This window comes from Peromyscus leucopus, chromosome 7 (assembly GCF_004664715.2).
Source record: "Peromyscus leucopus breed LL Stock chromosome 7, UCI_PerLeu_2.1, whole genome shotgun sequence".
NCBI lineage: Eukaryota > Metazoa > Chordata > Mammalia > Rodentia > Cricetidae > Peromyscus > Peromyscus leucopus.
Window position 1 is genome coordinate 108,974,017 of NC_051069.1, and position 26,853 is coordinate 109,000,869.

The following is a 26,853-nucleotide window of genomic DNA, read 5'->3' on the forward strand; positions in this document are numbered from 1 at the left end:
CTGCTTTCTCGTTTGCACGGTGGTGCAGTAGAGAACTGACCAGTAAGAGTGGTAACCAAGCCAGCTTCTTCCAGTCGTCAGCCAGGGCTTCCTGCTGTTGCTAGTTAGGTGTGGATGGAGGAAGGAAGCTCACTTTTAATCAGGCACACGTCAGCGTCTTAGGACCACGGGGAGCCATTGCCAGTACCACTCTTCTGTGTCCCTGGAGATGGGATGGGAATGTACTCTGAAGATAAAGGGGAGGGTGTGCGCTGCCTGGTTTTGCTAGTAACCTCTGAGGATCACACTCATTAGCAGGAGGCTGCACGCTCTCCTGCATGAGCCACCTTGGCTCAAAATTGCTGCAGCTAAACCAAGAGCATCCGATTTCCAGATCTACGTGACTAAATCTGGTTACTTTGGGTTCCTTCTGGCAGATAAAGAGTAAGTGCTGGTCTGCTGTATATATTATGATTGAATAATATTCAATTTTGTGCAAATTCTTGATTTTCTTTATCTATTCATCCATTGATTGACATCTCATTTGATTCCAAATCTTGACTGTGATCGATCATGCTGCAGTAAACATGGGCATTTGGGCATCTTTTGATTTGCTGATTATATCCTTTAGAATAACATCATGGGACTTCTGCACCACATGGTGGTTCTATTTGAGATTTTTGAGGGACTTTCATACACTGCCCTATAGCATCTGTATTAATTTACATTCTTGTCACGAGTCTATAAGAATCCCCTTTTCGCTGGGCGTGGTGGCACACGCCTTTAATCCAGCACTTGGGAGGCAAAGGCAGGCAGATCTCTGTGAGTTCGAGGCCAGCCTGGTCTACAGAGTGAGTTCCAGGACAGGCTCCAAAGGTACACAGAGAAACCCTGTCTCGAAAAAACAAGAAAAAAAAAAAAAGAGCCCCCATTTCTCTGCATTCTCCTCAGCATTTTTATCTTTCCATTTACTTTAATTTTTTATTATTGTGGGTGGATGGATGCATGTTACAGCATCACATGGAGGTCAGAGAACAACTTCATGAAGCTGGTTCTCCCCGCACCCCACTATGTGGGTGCTGCAGATTGACTTCAGGTCTTCATGCCTGACAGCAAGCACCTCTGTCCACTGAGCCATCCTACCAGGCCAGCTTTTTTTTTTTTTTTTTTTTTTTTTTTTTACAGCCATTCTAACCTGGTGCAAGTATTTCTAACTGTGATTTTGATTTGCATTCCTTTGCCCATAAGGGTTACTGTTGGGTGCTTTCTCATATACTTGTCAGGTGTTTTTATAAAATTTTCTGACAAATCAAATAAATGTGTCCATTTTTGCTTAAGTTTTCTTTTTCTTTTTTAGTTTTCATACACTCTGGGTCTTAAAGGCTCATTGTGTGAATTGTTTTTAGCCATTTCCTCCCCTCAAGTCTTCCCGCTTTGCCAGTTATTGCCTTGGTATGCAGAAGTTTAATTCCATTGACCTATTTTTGCCGTGTGTGTGTTGTGTGTGTGTGTGTGTGTGTGTGTGTTTGGGGATCTTATTTTAAAAATTGTTGCCTTTGTCACAGTGTCTTGAGATGACTCCTCTGTTTTTTAGAGTATTCATCGTTTTGGGTTATTTCCTTTGGCATTTGATCATGTTTCATGGACTGAAAGATAAGGGCTTCATTCCAGTCTTGCATGCATGGATGCCCCAGCATGGACGCCCAGCATGGACGCCCAGCACTGCCCTTTCTCTGGTGTGTTTCTGATGCCTTTGTTAGAGGTGGTTGGCTGCAGGGAACAGGCGGGTCCAATTCTGGTTTCTCTGTTATGTTCTATTGCCTTGAATTATGGGTTTTAGCCATCTCATTGGGGTATGATTGCTTTGTACTATCAGTGTCTCTCTTAACTGTCTCATAGCTGAGGGGCCCTGAGAAGAGGCCTTTCCCAAAGCTTATAACTGGCTGGAGTTCTGAGTACCATCCTGCTTCTTCAGGGGACCACACCAGGAGTTCCAGGCAGTTCCTCCATATATCAGGATGCATTTGTTACTTTTGAAAAGTATATCATATTTTGTGTGCATGTGGGGATGCATATGAGTCCCTGCACTCATGCCCTGGTGCACATCTGAGGTCATAGGACATGTATGAGTCTTTCCTCTCCCTCTAGCATGTGGGTTCTGGAGAGTGAATCAGGGCATCAGGCTTGGCAGTAAGTACCTGTACCCTCCGAGGGTAATCGCTCACTGGCTAGCATTGGTCGGTAGGTGCTTTGTTGTGTCCTTGTGGACTTTGGATGAGCCACACATCTCTGCCTGGCTAACTGCTCTTCTCCTTTCAGTTCCATATACAGTCAAGTCAGTGCAGGGGCTGAGGACACAGGCTCTGGAGATGTGGCAGTACTCACAGCTCAGGCTCTCAGGGAGACCTGGGACTGGGGGCCAGTTGTGGCAATACTCACAGCTCAGGCTTCCACTCACCAGCTGCCTCACCTTCAGCCTTAGTTTCTTACACAATTACCCACAATAGTGAATATTGATTGTCACCTTGACAGGATTCCATAATCATTACCTTCTGGGCATGTCTGTGAGCAAGGTTTTAGATCTGGTCGAGGCCCATCCTAACTCCTAACTGTGGGTAGTACTATTCCATGGTCTGGGATCCTAGACCAAATAAAAACGAACAAGTAAATTGAGCTCCTGCATTCATCTCTCTCTGCTTTCTGACTGTGGGTACAGTGTGTCCAGCTGCCTTAAGCACCTGTGACTGTGGATACAGTGTGTCCAGCTGCCTTAAGCACCTGTGACTATGGATACAGTGTGTCCAGCTGCCATAAGTGCCTGTGACTGGGGATTCAGTGTGTCCAGCTGCCTTAAGCACCTATGACTATGGATACAGTGTATCCAGCTGCTTTAAGTGCCTGTGACTGTAGATACAGTGTATCCAGCTGCCTTAAGTGCCTGTGACTGGGGATACAGTGTGTCCAGCTGCCTTAAGTGCCTGTGACTATGGATACAGTGTGTCCAGCTGCCTTAAGTGCCTGTGACTGGGATACAGTGTGTCAGCTGCTTAAGTGCTGTGACTATGGATACAGTGTGTCCAGCTGCTTTAAGTGCCTGTGACTGTAGATACAGTGTATCCAGCTGCTTTAAGTGCCTGTGACTATAGATACAGTGTGTCCAGCTGCCTTAAGTGCCTGTGACTATGGATACAGTGTGTCCAGCTGCCTTAAGCACCTATGACTATGGATACAGTGTTCAGCTGCTTTAAGTGCCTGTGACTTAGATACAGTGTGTCCAGCTGCTTTAAGTGCCTGTGACTATGGATACAGTGTGTCCAGCTGCCTTAAGTACCTATGACTATGGATACAGTGTATCCAGCTGCTTTAAGTGCCTGTGACTATGGATACAGTGTGTCCAGCTGCCTTAAGTGCCTGTGACTATGGATACAGTGTGTCCAGCTGCCTTAAGTACCTATGACTATGTATACAGTGTATCCAGCTCCATAAGCACCTGTGACTATGGATACAGTGTGTCCAGCTGCCTTAAGTGCCTGTGACTGGGGATACAGTGTGTCCAGCTGCCTTAAGTGCCTGTGACCACACCTTCCCTGCCATCATGGTCTGTACCCTTGAATTGTGAGCCAAAATAACCCTTCCTTCCTAAGTCAGCCTTCCCAAGAATGTTGTCACAGCAGCTAGAGGAGTTTGTTTTTGTCAGGCTCTGGATATAACAGTGCGGTGCTGATGATGAGAAACAGCAGGTCGGGGGCTTGTAGAGGAGAGGCCATGGGTCAGCCACAGGCATCCTTGCTTCTAGCCCTGACTTTCCTTCCCTCTTGCTCTTTGTTGGTTCCCACTTCTTCACCTTAGCAAGCTGCTTCACATTAATAGTAATTGTCACCTATCAACCGAGCATGACACGCCAGGCCTCCTAGACACGTATGTGTGCACATTCTCAGTGACACACCCAGGGCTCCCAGCACACAGCTATTCCTTTCCATTTAGAGTCTGTTCATCTTTTAACTTTGCAGAACCTGAGTGCTCTGACATGGTGCTTGAGAGCTCTCTCGTTGTCGGGGCTGTGGGAATCTTCCTTTGCAAATACAGGAGTGACAGAAACACCCAAGTGACAGGCTGCTGGTTGCCTGCAGACATTTCCCTCTAAATCAGTCATGTTGTCATCTTCTGGGCTCTTCAGGGTCTGTCAAACTATCTTATAGCTCAGCAAACCTCAAAGTGCTATCCATGGACCAGCAGCCCCATCTCATCTGGGAAGTGTTGAAGGCCAAAGTGATACTCAAAAGCCTCACTCAGACTTACTGAGCAAGGACGTTAGGGAGGGGCCCAGCAAGTGGAAGTCAGTCAGTCTTGGGGTAGCAGAGTGGATCGCCTTTTAGAACTACCAAATGCCAAGAAACACATTAATCAAGAAGACTAACTCTTTAGTTAGGATGAAATGTAAGAAGCCTGACTGTGCTAGTGCATGTTTGTAAACCTAGATAGAACTCAGGAGGTGGAGGCAGGAGAATCTCAAGTTCCAGGTTAGCCTGGGCTACATAGTAAGATCGTGTTTTGGAAAAAAAAAGTGAAGGACGATGTAAGATTTGAATGTTATTTTCCTGTTGAGTCTGTTTTTAGCATTTATTTAATGATTATATCCACATCCTTTCAAAGAGTGAGAAGCGGCTTTGGATATAACAGTTTGGATGCTGATAATAAATAACAGATTCTGAAGAGTCACCTAGGATGGGGTACTGTGCCAGCTGACACCCAGAACTATGTCACATCATCGTTATAAACCTGATGCATATTTATTATTTTCATTGTAAGGGCTTGTGGTGGTTTGAATAGAAGTGGCCCACATAGGCTCATATATAGTTCCCAGTTGATAAACAGAATGTTTAGGAGGTGTGGCCTTGCTGGAGGAGGTGTGTCACTGGAGTGGGCTTTGCAGTTTCAAAAGCCCATGCCAGGCGCAGTGTCTGTCTGTCTGTCTGCCCCCCCCCGCCACTGCCTGTTGCCTGTGGATCAGTATATAAAGCTCTTAGCTACTGCTCCAGCACTATGCCTGTCTGCTCTCTGCCGTGATGATCATGGACTAACTCTCTAAAACTCTAAGCAAGCCCTGAAATTAAATGCTTTCTTCTGTAAGAAGACAGGGCTCAAGAGAAGATTTTGTTGTTGTTTAGGTTTTGATTTGTGTTCTGGGAACCGTGTCATTAAGCCTTTGAGTTTCTTGCAAGGACACTGTATCCAGGGAACTGTTGAGAAATAATCATTCCAGAATAGGGTTGAGTGGGTGTGGTAGCAGGGCCGTCTCTGGGGCTTCTCCTCAATACTGAGGCAATTGTGTGACCTACTGTCCACAGATAACAGCCCAGCTAGGGAGTTCTGGGCTCCTCAGGCCTCTGCTGGCAGAAGGAGCAGGCACAGTGGCTTGGAGGGGAAACTGTGGCCACACACCAGCATCCGGAACTGATGTCAATCCTGGGGCTCAATGAATAGGCCAAAGGCCTTCTAACTAGCTCTTAACGGTGTCCACATAGGAGAAGAGCAACTTTTTTTCTTTTTTCTTTTCCTTTTTCTTTTCCGCCACACCTATCTTTACCTCTAATTCTGTAGAAGAAAAAAACCTTACCATTTCTTGGTTCTTATTGTATTCAAAGTCTGTAGTTGGTTTATCAGCATATTCGTTCAGTCCATGTGCCTCATAAATTCAGCTCCATATTTACCTTGTCTCCACTAAGTAAGGGAGAGGAGACCCTGAGAAATCACTGACTCTTGGTCACATGGACAGCAAAGGACAAAATGCAGCCCAATGACTAGTCACATTCTAGGGGAACAGTAGCTCTTCTTCAACAGTGCAAAGAGATCCCTAGAGATGTTTCCTTTCTTTCCTGGGGGGCAAATCCTTCACACGCCAGCAGACTTCAGTCTCTATTCAGTTCCACTTATTTAAAACTGCCTTTTTAGTGGTGTGTGATGAAGGCAACCTTGAGTTTGGACATTGGTCTTAAGTGTGGCATTCTTTAGTTTTCCCAGAGAAGCAATGTCAATATAACGCCACCATCATGGGGTCATTTGGTGAACATGGCTGAGTGTAAAGAAGGAATGTGTGGCCATAGTATTTTGATATGTCCTTTTCTTATAACTATTGCACCTGCATTTGAGAGTTCGGTTTTAATTATTTTGTTCATCTTTATAACTATGTGTTACCCATTCTGGTTCATTTTCCTTAGAAAAATGAGATGGAATGAGAGGAGTTATTAGCTCTGCCTCTTGTGGTCAACGTTTAAAACAAGATAATCATTCCACTTTTTAAAACATCCAGTAAATTTTGCTAGGTACTTGGTCACCAGGCTGTGATGTCCTGCTGAGAACTTTGCTAAAACATAAATTTTAACCCAGCAAGGCTGACAGGATAGTACATGACAAGGTTGTGAGTCCACACCGAACTTCTAGGGAACACCCATGCTAGTGGCCACCAGCTCATCTGGGAAGCAGAGAGATCTGCAGGACTGGACTTGAAGGAAGCCCCGCCTTTCTGGATCACACTTCTTTGCCAGACCTCTGGGTGGAGGAAGTGCTGAGGGCCCCAAGACCAGCCCCACCCGGAGCAGGGAAACCTGGGGCTTCCTTATGCAAGGTGCCCAGTCTCCTTGGAGTGGGGATCTGGGGCTGCCCGGCTTCCTCACTAACAGCTAGGACCTGAGCAGAATTGTGTGCGGGCAGCTTCCACCTCCCCGCAAGTGTGCCGTTTAAATCCCCTCTGCCAGTCTGGCATTCCTAGGTGAGGCTATAACGAGATTCTAATTATTTCAGTATTGTTCTTCAGCTTGAGTTAGGAGTCTAGTCCATCTTGGAGTGAAAACACACGATGTTTACCAGCTGAGCCATGCCTGTAAACAGAAATTAGAAAAGTGCTCTCACAACCAGCTCACTGAAGAGCTTAACAATTGCTGTGTGCTGCTCAGTGGTGGGTTTTTAAAGGGAAACAATGTGGTTATCTTAGCTTTCCTTCTGATTCTTTGCTTCGTGGGTTATCTTAGCTTTCCTTCTGATTCTTTGCTTCGTGGGGCTTCCTGTTGCTTCAGCTTTGAATTCAGCAAAAGGCCTAATGCAATAAGAACACTGGGGCTTCTGCTGATGAGGCACCAACCCAAGGATGCTGCTGTCTACACACAGACTATGAGTTTGTTCGTTTGTTCATTCCTTGGTTGAATTTGGATTTTTTTCTTTTAATTTGGAAATCTTTATATGTTTTTTTTTCTTTTGAACTTTCCAAAGGGAATGTGTATTTTTACATTCATAATAAGAAAATTATCAAAAGCTATTCCTCCAACAGAAGGGCTTTAGAATCAGCTCCTACCAGACATGAGGGAGTCTCCCGTCAGTCACTGTCTGCACCACCACAGCTGCCTTGCTCACCAGAAAATAGCTTCCCATGGTGCTTCACGCTGGTTGAGAAAGCATCTTGAGCCTTTTGCCAGCTCATTGGTTCTTTTTATTTCTCTAAGCTGGATTAAAAGTGCTGATAATGTGGTAAGAGTATCAACTATAAAGTCCACTGTTGAGCAGATGTTTCTGTGAGTTAGCTCTTCTGTAGTAATGAACCGCACAGAGTTTAGTGAGTTAAAACAGCAATCACGTGCTGGCTCACTGGGTAGACTCAGATGGGTCTGGCTTCTCAACCAGGAGCCCCTGGGCATCTCTGGCCAACTGGTGGCTGATAACCTCACTCACCTCTCTGGGGCTTGGCCCACCAAAGGTCTCCGTCATAGAGAAGGCCAGCTTGGGTCCAAACCTTGGTGACAGGTAGCAGGGTCCCCAGAGCATCCAGTGAGGAGCCTGCAAGCCCAGGGCTCGGCCTCACTCTACTGCTCTCCACAGCCAGAGGCAGTGGCCCGGCCGGGCCAGTTTCTAGAGGTTTGAGGCACAAATACGACCTCTCTGCAGAGGGGCTGCCAAGTGTTGTAGCTGTTCTGCAGCTCTACCTCTTGCTCATCTAACAGGCTTCTGAGGACGCAGTCTCTGGAATGGTTCTACAGCAACGTGAAGAGCCGCTTCAAGCGTTTCGGCAGCGCCAAGGTCCTGAAGAACCTGTACAGGAAGCACCGTCTGGAGAGCGGCGCCTGCTTTGACATCCTAGGTACCCGCTGCCTGCTGCTCTGGGAATGAGAGGAGAAGGCTGAGCTTGGAGACCCTGTGCTTGGGGGTGCAGAGTCTCTGTAGGGACAGAGAAACTTGTTTAAATAGTGGGTTCTGGGAAGAGGGCAGGTTGCAGGGAGTGTCAAGTTTTAACTCGGGGTTTCGTTTGTATGTGTCCATGTCTATGTGAAGGCATATGTGTATGGGTGTGCAAGCACATGTGTGCACATGCATGTGAAGGCCAGGCTTCTAATACCATTCCTTAAGAGTCATCTACCTTGTTTTTTGAGACAGGGTCTTTCACAGGTCAGGAACTCACCATGTAGGCCTGGCTGGCTGGCCAGGGAGACCCAGAGACCCACTTGCTTCCACCTCACTCCCCTCTCCCCAGCCCCTAGTGTTGGGATTAAAGGCACATGCCACTGTGCTCAGCTTTTCCTGCTAGAAATGGAACTCAAGTCCTCAGCAAAACCTTTACCAGGTCATCTCTCCAGCCCCAGCTCATGGGCTTTGAACATCCCTACAGGACTAGACATGTTGAAAGCTTAGAAGACCAATCTATTTCAGCAAACTGTAGGTGTTTGAATTACGGAATCTTATAAATCATTTGTGTGTGTGCAAGCACCTGTGCACATAGATGTGCAAGGCCAGAGGAAGACATCACGTTCCCTGCTCTATCCCTCTCTTACTCCCTTGATACAGGATCTCTCACTGACCTGGAACTAGTCTGGTGGCCAGCCAGCCCCGTAGTTCTCCTGTCTCCATTTCCCACAGCACTGGAGTCACAAGCATGCAAGACCACACCCAGCTTCTACACTGACCCTGGGGATTTGAACTCGGGTTCTCATGCTATGCAGCAGTGCTCTGACCACTGAGCCACCTCCCCAGGCCCTAGAAATCATTCTTAACCATCATCCCCTGATGACAAAACATCAGAAAGTCGTTTCCACACGGAGATGATGCCAGGTCTATACCCCGAGAGTGTGCACAGCCACTCTTCATATTCTGGGTTCTGTTTACCAGACTCAGAATCCGGCGTCCTAGAAAAGACACGAGAGTATTGGTGTCCTCCTGGGAATTCCAAAGGGCAAACATCACCTTCATGTGTTTAGACAGGACAACCAAGTTACTGGGGATGAGAAATCCCACTCTTTGGTCCTCTGAAGATGGCCAGGAGGATAGCGCAGTTGTCAAGCATGTGAACAGCATGCCTCCATAAGGAAGCTGTGTGTTTCTGCTGGAGTAGCTCTGTTCACCACTGCTGACACGGATAAATGCTTTTTATCCATGAGAATCAGGGAAAGAAAAAAACCTTCATCTCATTTGCAGCTTTTTAACATCATTATTTCACCTTGTCGTGTTCTCAATGAAGTCTTTGGTCGTGTCTTATCTAAAAATATGCCTGCCACCTAGATAACGGGGAGGCAGGATGGAGATGTTACACTTGAGAGCTGTCAGGGCCTTTTGTGGTCCCAGTTAGACCCTTCCAAGCTTTGCAGGAAGCTGTGGTTCACTGAGAAGCAGCGGCCGCTGTACAAGACCAACCACAGCGGCTTACCTCGCTTTTTCTCAGCTCGCGTTACGCGGATGCTTCAACAGCACCCGAGGGTGACAGTTAAACCATCAGTTCGGGGCAACTGCTCCGATGGCTGCTATGGCCTCCCTCTAAAGAGGAGTGAGGGGCCACTTCTCACAGCAGGGCACCCTCCGTGTGCCTGTTTTTCTGGTAGGGAGGTCAAGGGCCAAAGGGGCTTGTGACCTGCTGAAGGTGATGTCACAGGTAATGTGCAGGTCCACAGACTGGCCTCGCATTCCCGTCTTTATCCCGCTTGCTCTGCCTTTCCCCAGCACTAGCTCAGAGGAGTCTTAGTCTAGCAGAGACTGCAGTATCAGAGTACACAAGACTGGGCAACTTAGGAACTGTAGAAGCCTCTTTAGCTGGAAGTTGGAGAGGCTGGAAAAGCCTCTCTCTCCCTCCCTCCCTCCCTCCCTCCTTACCGTGTGTGTGTGTGTGTGTGTGTGTGTGTGTGTGTGTGTGTGTGTACAAGTGCATGCACGAGTGTAGTGCCTACAGAGTCCAGGAGAAGGCACTGGATCCCTTGGAGCTAGAGTTACAGGTGATTGTGAACCTCTCGATGTGTGTGCTGGGAACTGAACTTGGGTCCTCTGGGAGAGCAGTAAACCTTTCTTAGTCATGGAGCCATCTCTCCAGCCCCTTGGCAAAAAACTTCTTGCTGTGTTATCGAGGGTGGAAGGTAAAAAAAAGTCAGGCCACACGTGAAAGACCAAGAAAGGAAGAGGAGTCACTCACAATAAGCCCACTCTTGAATAACTGCACTTCCAAGATAACAAACATTAACTCACTGATACGGGGGTGGGTTCTTCCAGTACCATCAGGTTGAGGGTCAAAGTTCATTGTGAGTTTGGAAAGAAAATATATTCAAGCCATAGCCAAAGATACTGGAAGGAAGTTATGGTAAAGTTGCACTAAAAACCATTGTGCAGAGAGAGAAACATCAGTTCAACTGGATCATTGTAGCATTTAGTGATCCCATCAAACCCACTTGCAAGACAGGCTTCATCTACACAGGCAATGCACTAGCTCCATGGTTCAAGCGCATCCTTGTTCATCAGAGACCTTTCATGGCTGTGTTCTTCTCTCCTCTAGGAGGAGGATTGTTTGAAGCAAACGTGGAGAATGAAGGGAGCATCTCAGGCAGTGACTCCGCGTTCTACAGGCAGTTGGAAGGTACGGTTGCTTGACTGACAGCTGCTGGGAAGGTGGAGTTCTGGAAAGCTGTTGGATCGACTAGTGATCATAGCCGTGTTGTGACTGAACAGCGAGAGCTCTGGAACTGGAAGATAATAATCAAGCCAGGAACATATGCTTCCTGTGTGAGACTATTCCTGTAATTTACTAATGTCTGTATTTTATACCAGCACCCTCATCCAAGAGTGATAGCATGGCATCTGAAGCCTTCCTGGGACTTGGTAACCATCTCCATCACACACATCCCCAGTTGAATGCCTAGTCTGTCCACGATCTTGAAAAAAATACCTGAGTTCATGGACTCAGTCTGTCTACCAGGGCATCACTGAAAACCAGCCCGGAACCTAGTGCAGTGGGGTTACTCAGGCATGTTTGCTGAGAATGTGTAGACCTGTTCTGTGAACATGCAGTGGAGGGTAAAATATGACTAAAGTACCTTGTATACGTGCCACAACAAACCTAGTATTTTGTACTATTAATATATACTACATAAACAATATAAACAATACATCAGGGCTGGTGAGATGTCTCGGCACCGGGTAATGATGCCCGCAGCCAAGCCTGATGACCTGAGTTCAATCCTGGGACCACATGGTAGAAGAAACTGACTCCCACAAATTGTCCTTTGACTGCTACACATACACACATACACTAGGGCACATAGAGAGATACAGACACGGAAAGAGATGGAGGGGGGAGAGAGAGAGGACACACAGGCATACACTACAGTTTTAAATGTAATACTTTTCAATGTTTTAAAAATAACATTAGACTCGGGAGGCAGAGGCAGGTGGATCTCTGTGAGTTTGAGGCCAGCCTGGTCTCCAAAGCGAGTTCCAGGAAAGGCGCAAAACTACACAGAGAAACCCTGTCTCGAAAAATCAAAAAAAAAAAAAAAATAACGTTAGTCCTTTTTCCAGGATGAGTATCCTGGAAAGGCCAGGTGGGAGATAGCGCGCCCATCCCCAGGGAGCCCTGGGTGTGGTGACAAGTTTGCAGGTTCCCCTCGTGGGTTCTCACTGAAACCTACAGGGAAGTGCACTCAGTCAGCCAGACCGTGGTGTGCAGTCGGTCTGTCTGTCGTGACCGTCAGAGTGGACTTGTAGCACACCTCCTCTACCTGAGTCACCTTGACCTTGGCTGGGTTTGTTTTAGAGAATTATATTTTCTGAATGCAACGTTCTGGCCACATTAGTGCCTTTGGGAGTATAAAGAGCTTGGGTGAGTGATGGATGAATGAGTAGATATGTTCACACTTTGTCTCATTTCACAATAATTTGCAGCAGCTCACAGGAGATTGGCATCTATAATAATACAGGACTGGATTATAAATGGCATCAGGAGAATAAAATTAGAGACGTAGTTTGGCTGAGGCAGTCAGTGATGGTGCCATACAGGTCTGTAACCCCAGCTGCTCCAGAGGCTGAGGCAGGAGGATTATGAGTTCAAGGCCAGCATGGCCAATACAGCGAGACTCCAGAGAAGTGAGGGTGGGAGGAAGAGACTGTTCCCACAGATAATAACATGTCCACTAAATGACTGTCGCAGGCTCGGTTGGTAAAGTGCTCTCCACACAGTGTGAATTTCTGAGTTCAGTCTCCATCACCCACGTGAAAAGCTGAGGAGAGCAGCGTGCACTTGCTATCCCACTTCCGGAGAAGTGGAGGCAGGTGGATGCTGGTCCTCACCAGCTGTGGAGACAGGTGGATGCTGGTCCTCACCAGCTATGGAGGCAGGTGGATGCTGGTCCTCACCAGCTATGGAGGCAGGTGGATGCTGGTCCTCACTAGCTATGGAGGCAGGTGGATGGATGCTGGTCCTCACTAGCTATAGAGGCAGGTGGATGCTGGTCCTCACTAGCTATCTGTCCCAGTTGAATCAGTGAGTTCAGATGTAGTGAGAGGCTCTGTCTCAAAAAAAAAAAAAAAAGTGTGTATAGAGGACAGTTCTGGAAGTCAGCCTCTGACCTCTTTGCGCGCGCGCGCGCGCGCACACACACACACACACACACACACACACACACACACTGAAGTATTGGATGCCAATAGTGACCCTCTGCTGTCTCCCTGTGTAACCTTGTGCAAATTACCTAGGCAGTGTGAGCGTCACAGATCCATCTGTGCAGTGTGACCACAGGGCACCTCACTGAATTACCAGAGCGATTACAGATGTGAACCTCTCAGCGGGGTCCCAGCATGTGCTCTATTCCGTCTTGTTATTGACACTGGCCTATGGCCCAGTGTTTGCTTCAAGCCATGTTCACAACCCAGTGTCCTGGGACATTTAATGATATCTGTCCATGTCACCACTCGGGTGTACAAAACGGGGATGAGAAGGTGTGCTGTCAGAGAATGTGGACAAGGAAACAGTATTTTCTGACAGGCCCCCAGAACCATCTTGGTTACCCAGCAGCATACAGAAGGCAGAGAAAAGAGAGGGGGACTCAAAGAACCGTGTGGCACGGGATATGGGTGATGGTAGAGGCAATGGTGAGGTGGATGAGGAGGACAGCGGGCTCGGGTTCTGTCCTGAGCAGCTCAAGTGTGTCCTAGAACCCCAGGACTGTAAGCAGAAAAGTAACCCATGGGGCAGTTGTGACCTGTTCTGTGTTCTGTCCCTTCCTAGGACACAGCATGATGGACACCTTGGCTGTCGCCCTACGAGTGGCAGAAGAAGCCATTGAGGAAGCTATTTCCAAAGCAGAATCCCACGGGGACAGCCTGGTAGGACCTCCTTCCTGTGGTGGGGGTAGCAAGTGAGAGCAAGCACCCTGGCTGTCAAGAGCGAGTGCCGATGGCCAGGGCTCCACGTCACTGTAGCCTTGAGTAAGCTGTGTGGCTTCCCTCTTACTGTTGCCAGACAGTGACCCCACGTTCCCTCCGTTCCCTTCCTTCCACAGGACAAACAGAATGAGGCCAGCTACCTGCGGGACCACAAGGAAGAGCTGACTGAGGAACTGGCTACCACCATCCTGCAGAGGGTAGGGCTGGAGAGCTGGAGAGCAAACTCATGAAATGGACACATTTGCTAATGCCATGCCCAGAGTTAAGAAAGCAGAAGGAAGCAAGCTGTGGGCCCCCCTGGCTGCTGTCCTTGTCCTACTCACATGTACTTCCAAAGAAGCAAGTCCCTTGGAAGAACTCAAGGCCAGAGGCTGGGGGAGGGTGTATTTCCATGCACGGGAAGACACAGAGACACTTGAAAGGGGCTGTCGGTAAGGTATCTTGAAAAACTTCAGCCTTCGTTTTTAATCACAGAGACCCAAGCCCCATTCACACAGCAAGGACACACCTCACTCCTGAGGATGCCCAGAGGTCTCATCCAGTCATGGGTCAAAGGAGAGTGATAGGTCCACATGCAGCACTTTTTCAGCTGGAGACTCATGAGCTAAGCAAACAAATGATCTCCCCTTGAGCCCAATGTACAGTGTTAAAAGACAGGAAATAGCACAGGCCACCCTGCAGGGGGCATGGAGGAGAGTCCAGGCCATCACTGTCCTCCTGCAGGGGGATGGGGGAGAGTCCAGGCCATCACTGTCCTCCTGCAGGGGCATGGAGGAGAGTCCAGGCCATCACTGTCCTCCTGCAGGGGCATGGAGGAGAGTCCAGGCCATCACTGTCCTCCTGCAGGGGGATGGGGGAGAGTCCAGGCCATCACTGTCCTCCTGCAGGGGCATGGAGGAGAGTCCAGGCCATCACTGTCCTCCTGCAGGGGGATGGGGGAGAGTCCAGGCCATCACTGTCCTCCTGCAGGGGGATGGGGGAGAGTCCAGGCCATCACTGTCCTCCTGCAGGGGGGAGGGGGGGTGGCCAGGGGGGATGGGGAGAGTCCAGGCCATCACTGTCCTCCTGCAGGGGCATGGGGGAGAGTCCAGGCCATCACTGTCCTCCTGCAGGGGGATGGGGGAGAGTCCAGGCCATCACTGTCCTCCTGCAGGGGGATGGAGGAGAGTCCAGGCCATCACTGTCCTCCTGCAGGGGATGGGGGAGAGTCCAGGCCATCACTGTCCTCCTGCAGGGGGATGGGGGAGAGTCCAGGCCATCACTGTCCTCCTGCAGGGGATGGGGAGAGTCCAGGCCATCACTGTCCTCCTGCAGGGGGATGGGGGAGAGTCCAGGCCATCACTGTCCTCCTGCAGGGGGATGGGGGAGAGTCCAGGCCATCACTGTCCTCCTGCAGGGGGATGGAGGAGAGTCCAGGCATCACTGTCCTCCTGCAGGGGGCATGGAGGAGAGTCCAGGCCATCACTGTCCTCCTGCAGGGGGATGGGGGAGAGTCCAGGTCATCACTGTCCTCCTGCAGCAATCCTGAAAGCCAGTAAGCAAACACAGCTTGTCTTGCCCTGGAAATGGGAGTAGTGACTTGGTTGCCCACGTTTGTGCCTCAGTAGGCCCCTTCATTCACCGTTGCCCTCCTCCTTATTGCTGTGCAGTCTGAAAGGCCGCTGAGGGCCGGGAGACCACTGGCTGTGGTAAAATGCTCTCTGCACACACTGAGTGGCTGTGTGTTTCATCCCACGGGAATGCGTGTGGATCCCTGGGGTTCACTGCTCAGCCAACCTAGCCCAGGAGGCAAAATCCAGGTTCAATATGAGACCCTGTCTGGGAAAAAAAAAAGGAGAGAGACTGAGGAGGCCACCCAAGGTTGACTTCTGACCTCCACACACATGTGCACACACAAACACATAAATACCCACTGAAGAATTCCATCTCGGCGGCTCGGTCACCTTCTCAGCTGTCCCATCTCTAGAAGCTGGGGCCCAGCGGAATCTGCACCAATGGGCCACCAAATGCACATGACTGTGCCAGCACAGCAGAGGGCAAAGAGGGACCTGGGCATCTGCCACTCCTTGAGCCTCCAAATGCCTCCCCAAGACAAGACCCACGGCCAAAGGCACCGGGTCCTGTGTGCTGTGCAGCTTTAGGTGATACACGAATCGCTCTGGACCTGCGTTCTCACCCGTCAAAGGGGGAGAAGCGCCCTGTGCCTCTCTCAGAATTAATTACCCTGTAGTCCTCAGCACGGAGTCTAATGTGGAGTGACGGTCACTTACACAGAGAAGCTGTGAAAATCCAAAAACCATCGTAATCAGCCGTCGATGGCCATGGGCTCCTTATCTAAAGGTTCAGTCAACCAAGGATCCATGTGTGGGAAAAGCAATTCCAGGAGGTTCCAAAAAGGACAGCTTGAACTTGCTGTACCAGGCAGTAAGCTGAGTCCACATGGACAAAAGGCACGTGAGCTTAACCATGTGGACTCCCGCGGTCTCCGAAGCCTTAGTACCTCCCCACACTTGTCATTTGAGAGTCACCGCCTGGTACCACAGTTCACCCATGGTGGCGACATCTTTACTTAGCATGTAGACTTTTTTCTCATTACTGTTCCCCAAATAATACACCCAGCGACTATTTTGATTACACATATATCATGTCAGGTACTGTAAGTGATTTGAAGATAACCTTCTGTATACGGGGAGGTGTGCAGTTCCTCTAAGCAAACACTACACCATGTTATGCCCCCCCCCCCAGGCATCATTCCTCAAGCTCCATCCGTCTTGACTTTTGATATGTGGTCTCTTGCTGGGACCTGGGCCCATAGATTAGGCAAGTCCGCTGGCCAGTGAGCCTCAGGGGTCCTCCTGTTTCTGCCTCCCTGGTGCTAGAATTACAGCTGTGAACCACCACCCACTCACTGGCATTTTACAAGGGTCTGGGGAGCAAACTCGGATTGTAATTCTTGCATGGCAGGCACTTTCCCCCAGCCCCATCAGTGGTGTGGGGTATCTGTGAGGGAGGCTGATTCCCAGGACCGCTCCCCTGCAGATGGAGAAGGGTGGTAGCACTTGTCAGCAATGGGAGCTGAAGGTCATCGTGGCTGTACGTGCCCTTTCAACCCAAGGTAGATCTGAAACGAGCTGTTGGAGCTGAGTTCCTGGGTGGCTGGGAAAGCATCCCACAGATGACCCCCGCCCGGCACTTAGCCTCCAGAAGCCTCTTCAGTGACGTGTCCCTGTTTCCCCAGATTATAAGGAAGCAGAAGAGCAAAGCTGAGCCACAAGCAGAGGAAGAGGGGCCAGAGTGGCCACGGCCCCAGAGTGGCGGTGCGAAGGCCGAGGGTGAGGAGACCACGGCCCCTCCAGGACAACACCGAGCACGCGCCACCCTCTGGGTGAGTGGGCCCAGCACTGCTACCCCACACACATTCTACACACCTGTGGGTCAGAGCCATTCTCCCACAGAAAAGGGGGAGGCACATTTTGCCATCTGCATTTGAGTGTGCTTTCTAGGTCCTAGTGGAGAGCAGGGAGTGTGGAGGGGGAGCAGGTGGGGCGCAGGGGAGAGCCAGAAACTGAGGGAGGGCAGGCTGCTGGCGAGTTTTTACCTGGAGGCCAAACTAGGGAAAATAAAGATGACCATAGGCTGCAAGTGTGTGTGCACCTGTGTGTGTGGCGGTCAGAGGTCACCCTCAGGTATCATTCCCCACACAGTCCACCTTGATCTTTTGAGATGGGGCCTGCCTCTGGTCTGGAATTCACCAATTCAGCTAAGCCAGCTGCCAGCCCCAGAGGGACCCTTCTGTCTCCGCCTTCCCAATGCTGGGATTTTAAGTGTGCCCTACTGTGCCCAGCTTTTAAATGCGAGTTCTGGGAATCAAACTCAGGTCTTTGTACTTGCAAGGCAAGCCCTTACCAACAGAGCCATCCTGCCAGCTCATGGAGGACCTCCTTGCTTACACCGTGCAGGATTGAGACCCTACATTGAGGGAAAAGAGCCTTTGAATAGTTAAACGCCCCCAACATCCCAGGGGCAGGAGGAGATGACTTTGGCCACTCATTGGCTACTGCCTACAGAGTGAAGAGGCCGTGGTTGTCTGAAGGCTCCGATCTCTCCATCTCCTCGGTCTCACTAACGTGAACATTCATGAGCCGTGGGCCCAGGGCCTCCTCAGGCCCTCCCAGCTCTCTCCAAGCGGTTTCCTCCAGTTCTACCCACCATCGCTTCTTCCACAGATCCTTGTGTGGGTAAGGGAAGAAGAGCAGAGGCCACAGGAGGGAAAGAGTCAGTAATGAGAAAGCCAGCTACTCAGATAATCCCCCCACTTCCTGGTAGGCATGCAAGTGCTGCCACCTGCTGGAACAGATTTTCATTGCAGTGACTCAGGACTCCTGTCAAGGATTTGGCAAAATCACAGATAACTCCTGGACCACCCCATCAGAATCGTTCCAGATCTAGTGACAGGGATGTACCTCCTACATCCTGGGATGAAGTGTGACTGCATACCATGTGACATGTGGCCTTGCTGCCCAGGATGGATGTGTCTCTTCCTGTTTCCCATCTCCCACTTCCAAGCCCTTCTTACATGGCCCTCTAGGTCTTCTTGGGGAGGATTAGAGATTTTTCTCGTGTGACCCTAAGCCCACATTGGCTTGTACCATATCCCCAGCAGTAAGCCATGGGCCCCAGATCTGAGAGCTCCTGAGCAGGCTGTGCATGGAGCCTTTTCTCAAACTGAGTCAGAGTCCTTTGGGGCTAAGGTCACCAATAACGCCACCCCTTCCCCAAACCTAGCCATGGGCTTTTCTATCTGTTCCAAACAGAGGTAGGTGTGTGTGTGTGTGTGTACATGACTGTGTGCAGGTATGTGTGCAGAGGACTGCCCTGGGTGTCATTCCTCAGAAGTTGTCCATGTTGTTTTTTGATACAGGGTCCTTTGCTAGCCTGGTTCTCACCAGGTGGCCTGACTTGCTGGCCAGCAGGTCCCAGGGACCTGGCTATCTCCACCTCCCAGTGCTGGAATTAACAAGGGTGTACACCACCCTTGGCCATCCCTGGCTGTTCAGTGAGCGTGGGTTTTCATGCTTCAGAGCAAGCGCCTCTCTGACGGAGCCGTCTCCCTAGCCCGTTTGTGAAGCTGTCACTTGCCCTGAAGTGCACAGTGAGCACAGAGGAAGTGGGGGTTTCCAGATTGTTGGCCAAGGCTGTGGCAGAAATGACATGTTCCAACAGGGACGGTGACTCCCGAGTTCAGCTCCAGATCTGCCGCACCCTGCTCACACATCTCTGGGGGAGCACTCCACACCCTGCTCACACATCTCTGGGGGAGCACTCCACACCCTGCTCACACATCTCTGGGGGAGCACTCCACACCCTGCTCACACATCTCTGGGGGAGCACTCCACACCCTGCTCACACATCTGTGAGGGAGCACTCCACACCCTGCTCACACATCTCTGGGGGAGCACTCCACACCCTGCTCAGACATCTCTGGGGGAGCACTCCACACCTTGCTCACACATCTCTGAGGGAGCTCTTCACACCCTGTTCACACCTCTCTGGGGGAGCACTCCACACCCTGCTCACACATCTCTGAGGGAGCTCTTCACACCCTGCTCACACATCTCTGAGGGAGCCACTCTGCGTCTCCTTTGGTCTCTCCTGCGGTGGGAGGGGCAAAAAGAGCATTTGTCACTGGGATAGGAGGGTGTGGGGGTGTCACCACAACCAGCCGGGAGGGCTCCAGGATCCCAAGTCCCCTGTCCTCATGGATGCTTTTGGTGGTTGAAATGTCCTCTCTCCTAAGCCTACTGTGTTCAAAACAAACACCTCCTTTGCTGGTCTGCAGCTCCTAATTCTTGTGGAGGAAAACAGCCTCACTGTGGTTTTTCACCCTTGAGCTGAAGGTCCTCATCCTGGGGCTGTGCCTGAAGCTCACATATCCCTCTTTCCACAGCGTTCCCAGTCTGCATTCTCCTTCACTACAGAAGATGCTCTGAAGACCTGCTCAGCAGAGGCTGCACCAAGGCGGCCCAGGGACCGTGGCCAGCGTCTGCGGGAGGAGTCTGCTCTGCCCAGCTGGAAGAGCTTGGACGAACTGGACGGAACAAGTAATGGGGTTTTTGTTGTTTGTCTTGTTTCGTTGAGGCTCTCAGACCTCACGGAGCCCAGGCTGGCCCCAAACTCCCAATAGCCAAAAATGGCCTTGAACATCTGATCCTTCTGCCTCCGCTTCTCATTGCTGAGATTACAGATGGGAGCCACCACTCCCTGGCTCCACGTGGGTTTCACAAGTGCAGTCTTATCAGCTGTTGAATGGTCTTTCGGCTCTTCTGTGTATTAGTGTGTGTGTGTGTGCATGTGTGCGTGCGTGTGTCTGTCTGTCTTTCCGTAAAAGGGTCCCTGAGAGGCAGATAGCTCGCCTGTCCTAAGGGATGGCACTTTGATTTGCTTGTCCTGTTGTTCTTACTGCTTACTTCTAGAATGTTCTGCCTCTCCCTTAGGGGATGTAACTCACATCGACATCTGTAACGCATGGTCCTTTAGATAAATCTGTTAAGTCTTTCTTAGGCTCAGTTACTTTCCTAAGCTCTCACGCAATGTTTATGGCCATGTAAATAGAAGCCAGGGGCCACGAAGCCCCCACTTGGGGATCTCGTGCCTTCCAGCACAGGTCTGCTCCTCATGTAGTAAACACGCAGCAGAAGATGGGCCCACATGTTGTCCCATGAAGCAGCTGTTAGTGGTATCCTCAACCTGTGTTGTAGCTCAGACCCAGATCCCTTCCCTGAATAGCAAAGATACTTAACAGCAAAGTGGCCACCCTAGAAGTAAACTTTTAAAGACTTTTAGCTGCCATTTCCCCTCTATAACTAACTAATAGCCTACAAAGACTCAGAAATGCTTAATATGTTAGTCTGAAGATATCCTGTGAGAGATCCTGTTAACCGTCTAGTGCTCGGTGGATAGCTGATGGGTAGAGTAGCTGATGGGTATGAGGGTAGAGTAGCTGATGTGCTGATGTGAGTAGCTGAGCTGATAGATGGAGTAGCTGATGGATGGAGTAGCTGATGGGTGGAGACTGCGCAGCCACAACACTCAGAGATGGTAGCCCAGCGCTTTCTTTATCTGTGTGGTTTTATGGTTTGGGTTTTTAACTACTTTTCATCCCTAGACACACCATTCAGATACCCAGCATGCTCATGTCCCCTGCTTCTCTCCCCCTTTCCTCTCTCTCCCACCTCTTTCTTTCTCCGGTCCCTTCTCTCTCTCCTTTCTCTCCTCATTCTGTCTCCTTCTTCTCTCTCTCTTCTCTGTCTCCCCACTTCCCCTTTTATCTTCTCTCCAGCTCCCTCTGCTCTCTGTCACCGTAGCCATCAGCAGACTGACTCTCATCCCACCGTATATTGTATATTAGAGCACAAGTACCACATTCTGACCTGACCGTCCCCGGAACTGGGCAGTGGGAGGTTTGTGTGGGAAGGTTCCTCCTCTGCTGTCCTGTCTTGGGCTAGGGGACGCTTCACAGTCCCAACCCCCTACCCGGAATGTGGACTTGGCTTAGCTTTCCTCCCTCTGGTACCCACTCTCATGGGTCCTGCTGCACTTTGCATCTTCTGAGCGACTTTGACTTCCACCAGAGGCAGAGTCTAATGTGGGGACCTGGGGCTTATGATTCATTTGGGACTTGAGCCCAGAAAATGCACGAGGACAGACGGACATGAGATGAGGAAGGAAAGGCAGCAGATGACTTATGATCCAGGTGCTTATCACTGGGGTGGCTGGAGCTACTCCCAGGGAAGCCCTTAAGCTCACATAAAAGAGTTACCTGCCAATCGGGCAAGGAAGGTGGGTACTTAGCCCATAAGCCCCCCAGTTATGATCTCCCAGCAGGGGGCAATTCCCAGGCATCCAAGCCCTAGCCCAGGACACGTAACATGGGTCTTGAACCTAGGTTATGATTCATCTTCAGAATTGGAATGCTGGCAGCCAGAAGTTCCGCTGGAGCGCTCTGCCAGGGTGCCAGCTACAGCTGTGCATGGAGAGCATGGGGTCTGCTGTGGGGAAGTCAGTGCTGCCCTTGGCTGGCTCTGAGGAGCTTTGTGGAGTGGCTGAGCACCCTGGCTCCCCTGGCCACTCAGCCTGCACTCCCAGCACTGACAGAGACCTCTTTGCTTCACAGAGGGGACAGGCAACACTGAATAATGACAACAGCATGCACACCTGCTTTCTAAATGCATAACTGTGGAGTGGGTGGGTGTGGGTCCATGATCTGGTGCTAAAGTCCACTTCTGTGATCAACTCGATAGATGAGAAAGGCTGAGTGTGCTCAGTATATCCGGCTCTATGGGCTTCATAGCCCATGTCACGATGTCCCACAGACAGCAATGGGGGGGGGGTCCCGCTAACCCCGCTGACAAGCCAGGAAACAGCCTGGGGTACTCTCTGACCTGAGCCTTCTGCTGGTAATGTTGCATCCAGGGTTCAGCCTGAACCCCAGGTTCTTTCCAAATTCTCTTCTCTAACGCTATTTATTTATTATGTTTGATGTTTTGTATGTATATGTCGAGGGCGCATATACTTACAAAGAGGGCATCAGATTCCCTGAAACTGGTATAACAAACTATTGTGAGCCACGGTGTGAGTACTAGGAATTGAACGTGGGTTCTCTAGAAGAGCAGCCTGCGCTCTTAACCACTGAGCCATCTCTCCAGCTCCAAGCCCTTGGATTTACCATTCACTACAGCATCCCTGTTTACACATGGGTGTGAGAAAAGGAGCTACGGAGAATGCATCTTGGGCTGGGGGGTAGCTCTGGTGGTAAAATGTTTGCTGTGCAAGCATGAGGTCCAGAGTTCAATTCCCCAGATCCTACATTTAAAAAAAAAAAAAAAAAATCAGGCATGGGCTGGAGAGACGGCTCAGTGCTGACTGTTCTTACCGAGTGCCTGGCTTTTGTTCCCAGCACACATATCAGGTGACTCAAAACTGCTCGTAACTCCAGTTCCAGTAGATCAGATTGCCCTCTGGCCCCACGGGCACCTACATACTTGGTGTAAACTTAGCAGGCATGCACACATATGCGTAAGTAAAGATTAAATAATTCTTTGAAGGAGACAGGCATCCCTGGGGTTTCTGACCAGCCAGTTGAGGTGGATCAGTGAGATGCAGCTTCAGCAGGAGGTCCTGTCTTGGAAACTGAGGTGGAAGGCTGGGAGGTGGCTTGGTTAAAGCACCAGCCACACCAACGTGAAGAGGGGAGTTCAGATCCCCAGAACCCTTGTAAATGCCTGGTGGGCGTGACAGCCACCTGTAATTCCAGCTCCAGAAGGCAGAGATGGAGTCCCCAGACAAAGCCGGCTCGACAGAGGAGCATACCAGTGAGCTCTGGTTTGACAGGGGGACCCCGCCTTAAAGAAAAAGGAGGAAGAGCCACTTAATTGGAAGACCACCTGCAGGGCTCCACATGCATGTACACCCACATGCATGCGATGAACATGCACATGCATGCACACACACACACATGTGCATGCACACACATGAATTTGCTCTGAGCAAGCATGATATAAGATTTCCTGCTGTTCCTCATGACAACTCAGGGAGCTGTTAACTGTCCTTTTCCATCAGTGAGAGAAGTGGGGAGTCTGAGACCCTACAGCTGCTGCCTGGCTTTGATCTTTGTGCTCTGGCTTGGAGACCTCTGTTCTTTCCACTGTGAACCCTGTCCCCAGGGCAGAGCAGGCTAATTTACTTCTTGGACAAGAAGGTGGCTGGGATCCAGGTCCTGCCTCAGGCCTTGTCACCAGGAAGCTGCCGAGTGAGCCATGTGCGTGATCAGTCAGAACACAAGGCAGAGGATGGAAGGCCAGGGCCTTGAGAACAGATCTGGGACTAGAGGGCCTGGAGGTGGCCTCAGGGCATGGCAGGGATGAACAGTAGAACAGGGAGTGGCGAGAGGCCCCCAGGTCACCTCTCCCTGTGGTCGGGGTCCAGTGTCCTCATGGTGTGAGAAAGCCCTAGTTTTTCAGAGGAAAGAGGATCCAGTGTTCTGCCAGGGTGAGTTGCAGTAGACAGTTGGTGTGAAACTGGGTCACTGGATTGAAAACACACATTCCACCAACCTCTGCTTTCCTCCGGGCTAGAGTTCTGCAGTGGCCAGGCAACGGCAACGCTCTGTGGAGACCGCTCTTCCATGGAGCAGCAACATGATCAGGAAGCCTGTATCATTTATGTAGTTCGAAATCGGGCCCTTGTCTCGAGGTCTTGGACAAATCTGTAGCCCTGGCCCAGAAGCTAACATCCAAGTACAAGCTGAAGAACAGTCCCTAAGAACAAAGCTCTTAGCCTGCTTTGCCCACCATTGGGGGAAAGCAGCGTCTCCCAGCAACTGCTGTGCCTGAGGAACTAGTAGCTCCCAAAGGAGCTTCTGGACACAGGGGCAGCAAACATTCTCCTGATGCTCCTTGCACGTGGGTGAAGCCTGGAGGCCCAGCCCTCAGTCACCCCAGGTGACTCGGGTCCGTAGCTCAGGAGGGCTCCAGCCTCCCTCGGACTTTGCCTTACAGTGGTCCCAGGGCTGCCTTGGAGTTGAGAAAGGAGGCAAGGGGAGAGCTGCCTCTCTGCCGCCTCGTTTTCATTCCAGCCTCTGAAACAGGAAACACCAATCACATTCAGCCTCAAGTCCTCTCCAAAACCCTGGGGTAAGGAACTCATAGACTTCCGTGCCCGTCCAGTGAGGCTGTAGGGGTGACAGCTGTGAAAATCCTCGGGGCAGGATGTAGAATTATCCCTCATCAGCGAGGGGAAGCTGAGGACCTAAGAGAGAAACCCATGGCCGATGTCAGGGAACAAGAACTTAGGCAGGCTGCTGTGGTTCTCTCCCTCCCTTCTGCCAGCCTTAGGCCAGTGTGGGGCAGCTCTCAGGAGGCCTGAAAAGGGACCATGCCTCTAAGTCTCACTCCATCTGTGAGGCCCCCAGGGATCCCTGAGAACTCTTTTTGTTTTAATAATATTTCTACCCTTTAAATTTTTTGTGTATGTATAGATGTATTTTGATTATATCCACCCTCAGTACCTCCTTCCAACCACCCCCAGGACCTCTCAACCCATTTTCCTCCAATTTTATGCCATATCATCATCATCCTGAGGTCAATCAGTCATGGGGCATCAGCAACCTACCAGGGTCCACATCTCCAAAGACAAACGGCCCTGCCTCCCTCTGCAGCCATCAACTGCCCATAGCTCCTGTGTTATGGGTGGGGCCCTGTGAGCCCCTCCCCCACCCGCACTGGGACGATGACTGACTTGATACTGTGCGGGTCTCACGCAGGTAACCACAGCTGTGAGTCGCTGTGTGCCACAGCCACGCCACGTCTGTACGTCGGCATTCCTCAGCTCTCCTCCCAGTTCTCCGTCTCACAGTCTTTCCGACCACACTTCCATGATGTTCCCTGAGCCTTGGGTGGGAGAAGTTGATATTGATGATGCCCATCTATGGTTGAGCACTCAACCTCCTGTGAGTTGGGTGTATACTCCTGCTCATCCTAAAGGCAATTGTTCCACAAACGCACAGGGACCAGTCATGGGAGAGGACATGCTGCCCAGATTGTTCCTACAGCGATAATGGACCTCCTCTGGTCTCTCTCTCCTCTCACCTACAGATCTGGCCCCCGTTTTGCAGAGTCCTGATGGGAACTGGATGGCCTTGAAGGACGATGGTATACGGCCCCCAAACCGCCTGCTGGCCAAACCGAAGAGTAGGACCTTTCAGGCCCTGGAGGTGGCGTCCAGTGTGACATCTGCCTATGATGAGATAGGTTCTGACAGCGAGGAAGACTTTGACTATAGTGAGGTCTTGAGTAAGCTGCGCCCACTGTCCCAGAGCAGGCCCAAGCAATCCCAGCCTCAGCCTGCACAGCCTCAGTGTCCTGGCCAAGGTCCCTTAGCCACCACTCCCTCCAACCCTGAAGCCATGGGCTCCGATTCAGAGACTTCCTCCACTGGCTCATCTCGGGAAGCTGGACGCCGGGCTAGGCTGTCCTGGCTGCAGAGGAAGGTCCCCAAGAACCCCACAGCGGAGAAGATACGCCTCCAGGGAGAGCTGGATGTAAATTTCAACCCCCAGACAGCCAGTGGAGAGACCTCTGACAGCAGTGATCCGGAAGAGGCCCTCCACACTGCAGAACGCAGGGCCAGGCGGTGGAGAAGGGCCCGAGGGGACCCAGAGGAGCCAAACAGAGGGCTGTCTTCACCTGGTGCCCATCCGCAGGGTCTGCACACACCTCAGGTAAGGCACGTTCACCTGCAGACACACACACACACACACACACACACTTTGGAAGTAGGATGACCCTTCTCCACATGTGGTGGCCTAGAGAGCCTGGGTTTGGGATCTACTATCTAAGACCCTATTGACCTTGCTGCCAGGCAGCCGAGTGACCCCGAGTCAAGTCACGTCAACCCTCTGTGTCCTTGTCCTAGACTTTTTTGTCACTGTGAACAAATGCCTGGCAAACAATCCCGAGGGAGTTTTCATTTGGGCTCAAAGTTCTGGAGGCTTCCGTCGTGAGTGTGTCCCCTGCATTTGACAGATCGCGTTGAATGGCAGAGGTGGGTGGTAGAGGGGCTTCTTCAGTTCATAGTAGACAGGAAGACGAGAAAGTGAGCACAAGAGAGGGGCGGGGGGCAAAGCAGGGCTCGGGAGACGGCTCCATGGGTCATGGACTTGCAGTGTAAGCTTGAAGACCTGAGTTCAGTCCCCACCTACGTAAAAAGCCAAGCATGACGGCACACTTGCCATCTCGGTGCTGGGGAGCCAGAGACAGGAGAACCCTCGCAGTCACCACCCGGCCAGCCTGGCCTTCGTGGTGAGCCTCTACCAGTGAGGAACACTGCCTCAAAAACAAGGTGGATGGTTCCTGAGGAAGGACATCTGAGGTTAATCTCTGGCCTCTACGTGTTCTTACACACATAAACACACAAACTAGTTAATTATTATCTTTTTAAAAAATAAGGAAAAACCAAGGCAACATATATATCCAAGGAGCGTTCCTAATCATTGCATGATTCAAACCAGGGTGCCTGAGGCTTCCTCTTTACTACCCACGTCCAAGCATCAGTCTTTGAAAGGCACCTGCCCTCATTGGGGTTTCTATTGCTGTGATGAAACACCATGACCAAAGCAACTTGGGGTAGGAGGTGTTA

General features: G+C 50.7%; 1 protein-coding gene across 1 annotated transcript in view; it reads left to right on the top strand.

Annotated features, from left to right (window-relative positions):
• LOC114681281 (myosin VIIA and Rab interacting protein) overlaps positions 1–26,853 on the top strand; it is a 198,096-nt gene that overhangs the window by 125,350 nt on the left and 45,893 nt on the right. The window contains 7 exon segments of the mRNA XM_028854725.2: positions 7,971–8,107; positions 10,775–10,855; positions 13,502–13,599; positions 13,776–13,856; positions 16,898–17,044; positions 19,607–19,760; positions 25,311–25,936. Of these exon segments, the coding sequence (XP_028710558.1) occupies positions 7,971–8,107; positions 10,775–10,855; positions 13,502–13,599; positions 13,776–13,856; positions 16,898–17,044; positions 19,607–19,760; positions 25,311–25,936 (1,324 nt within the window).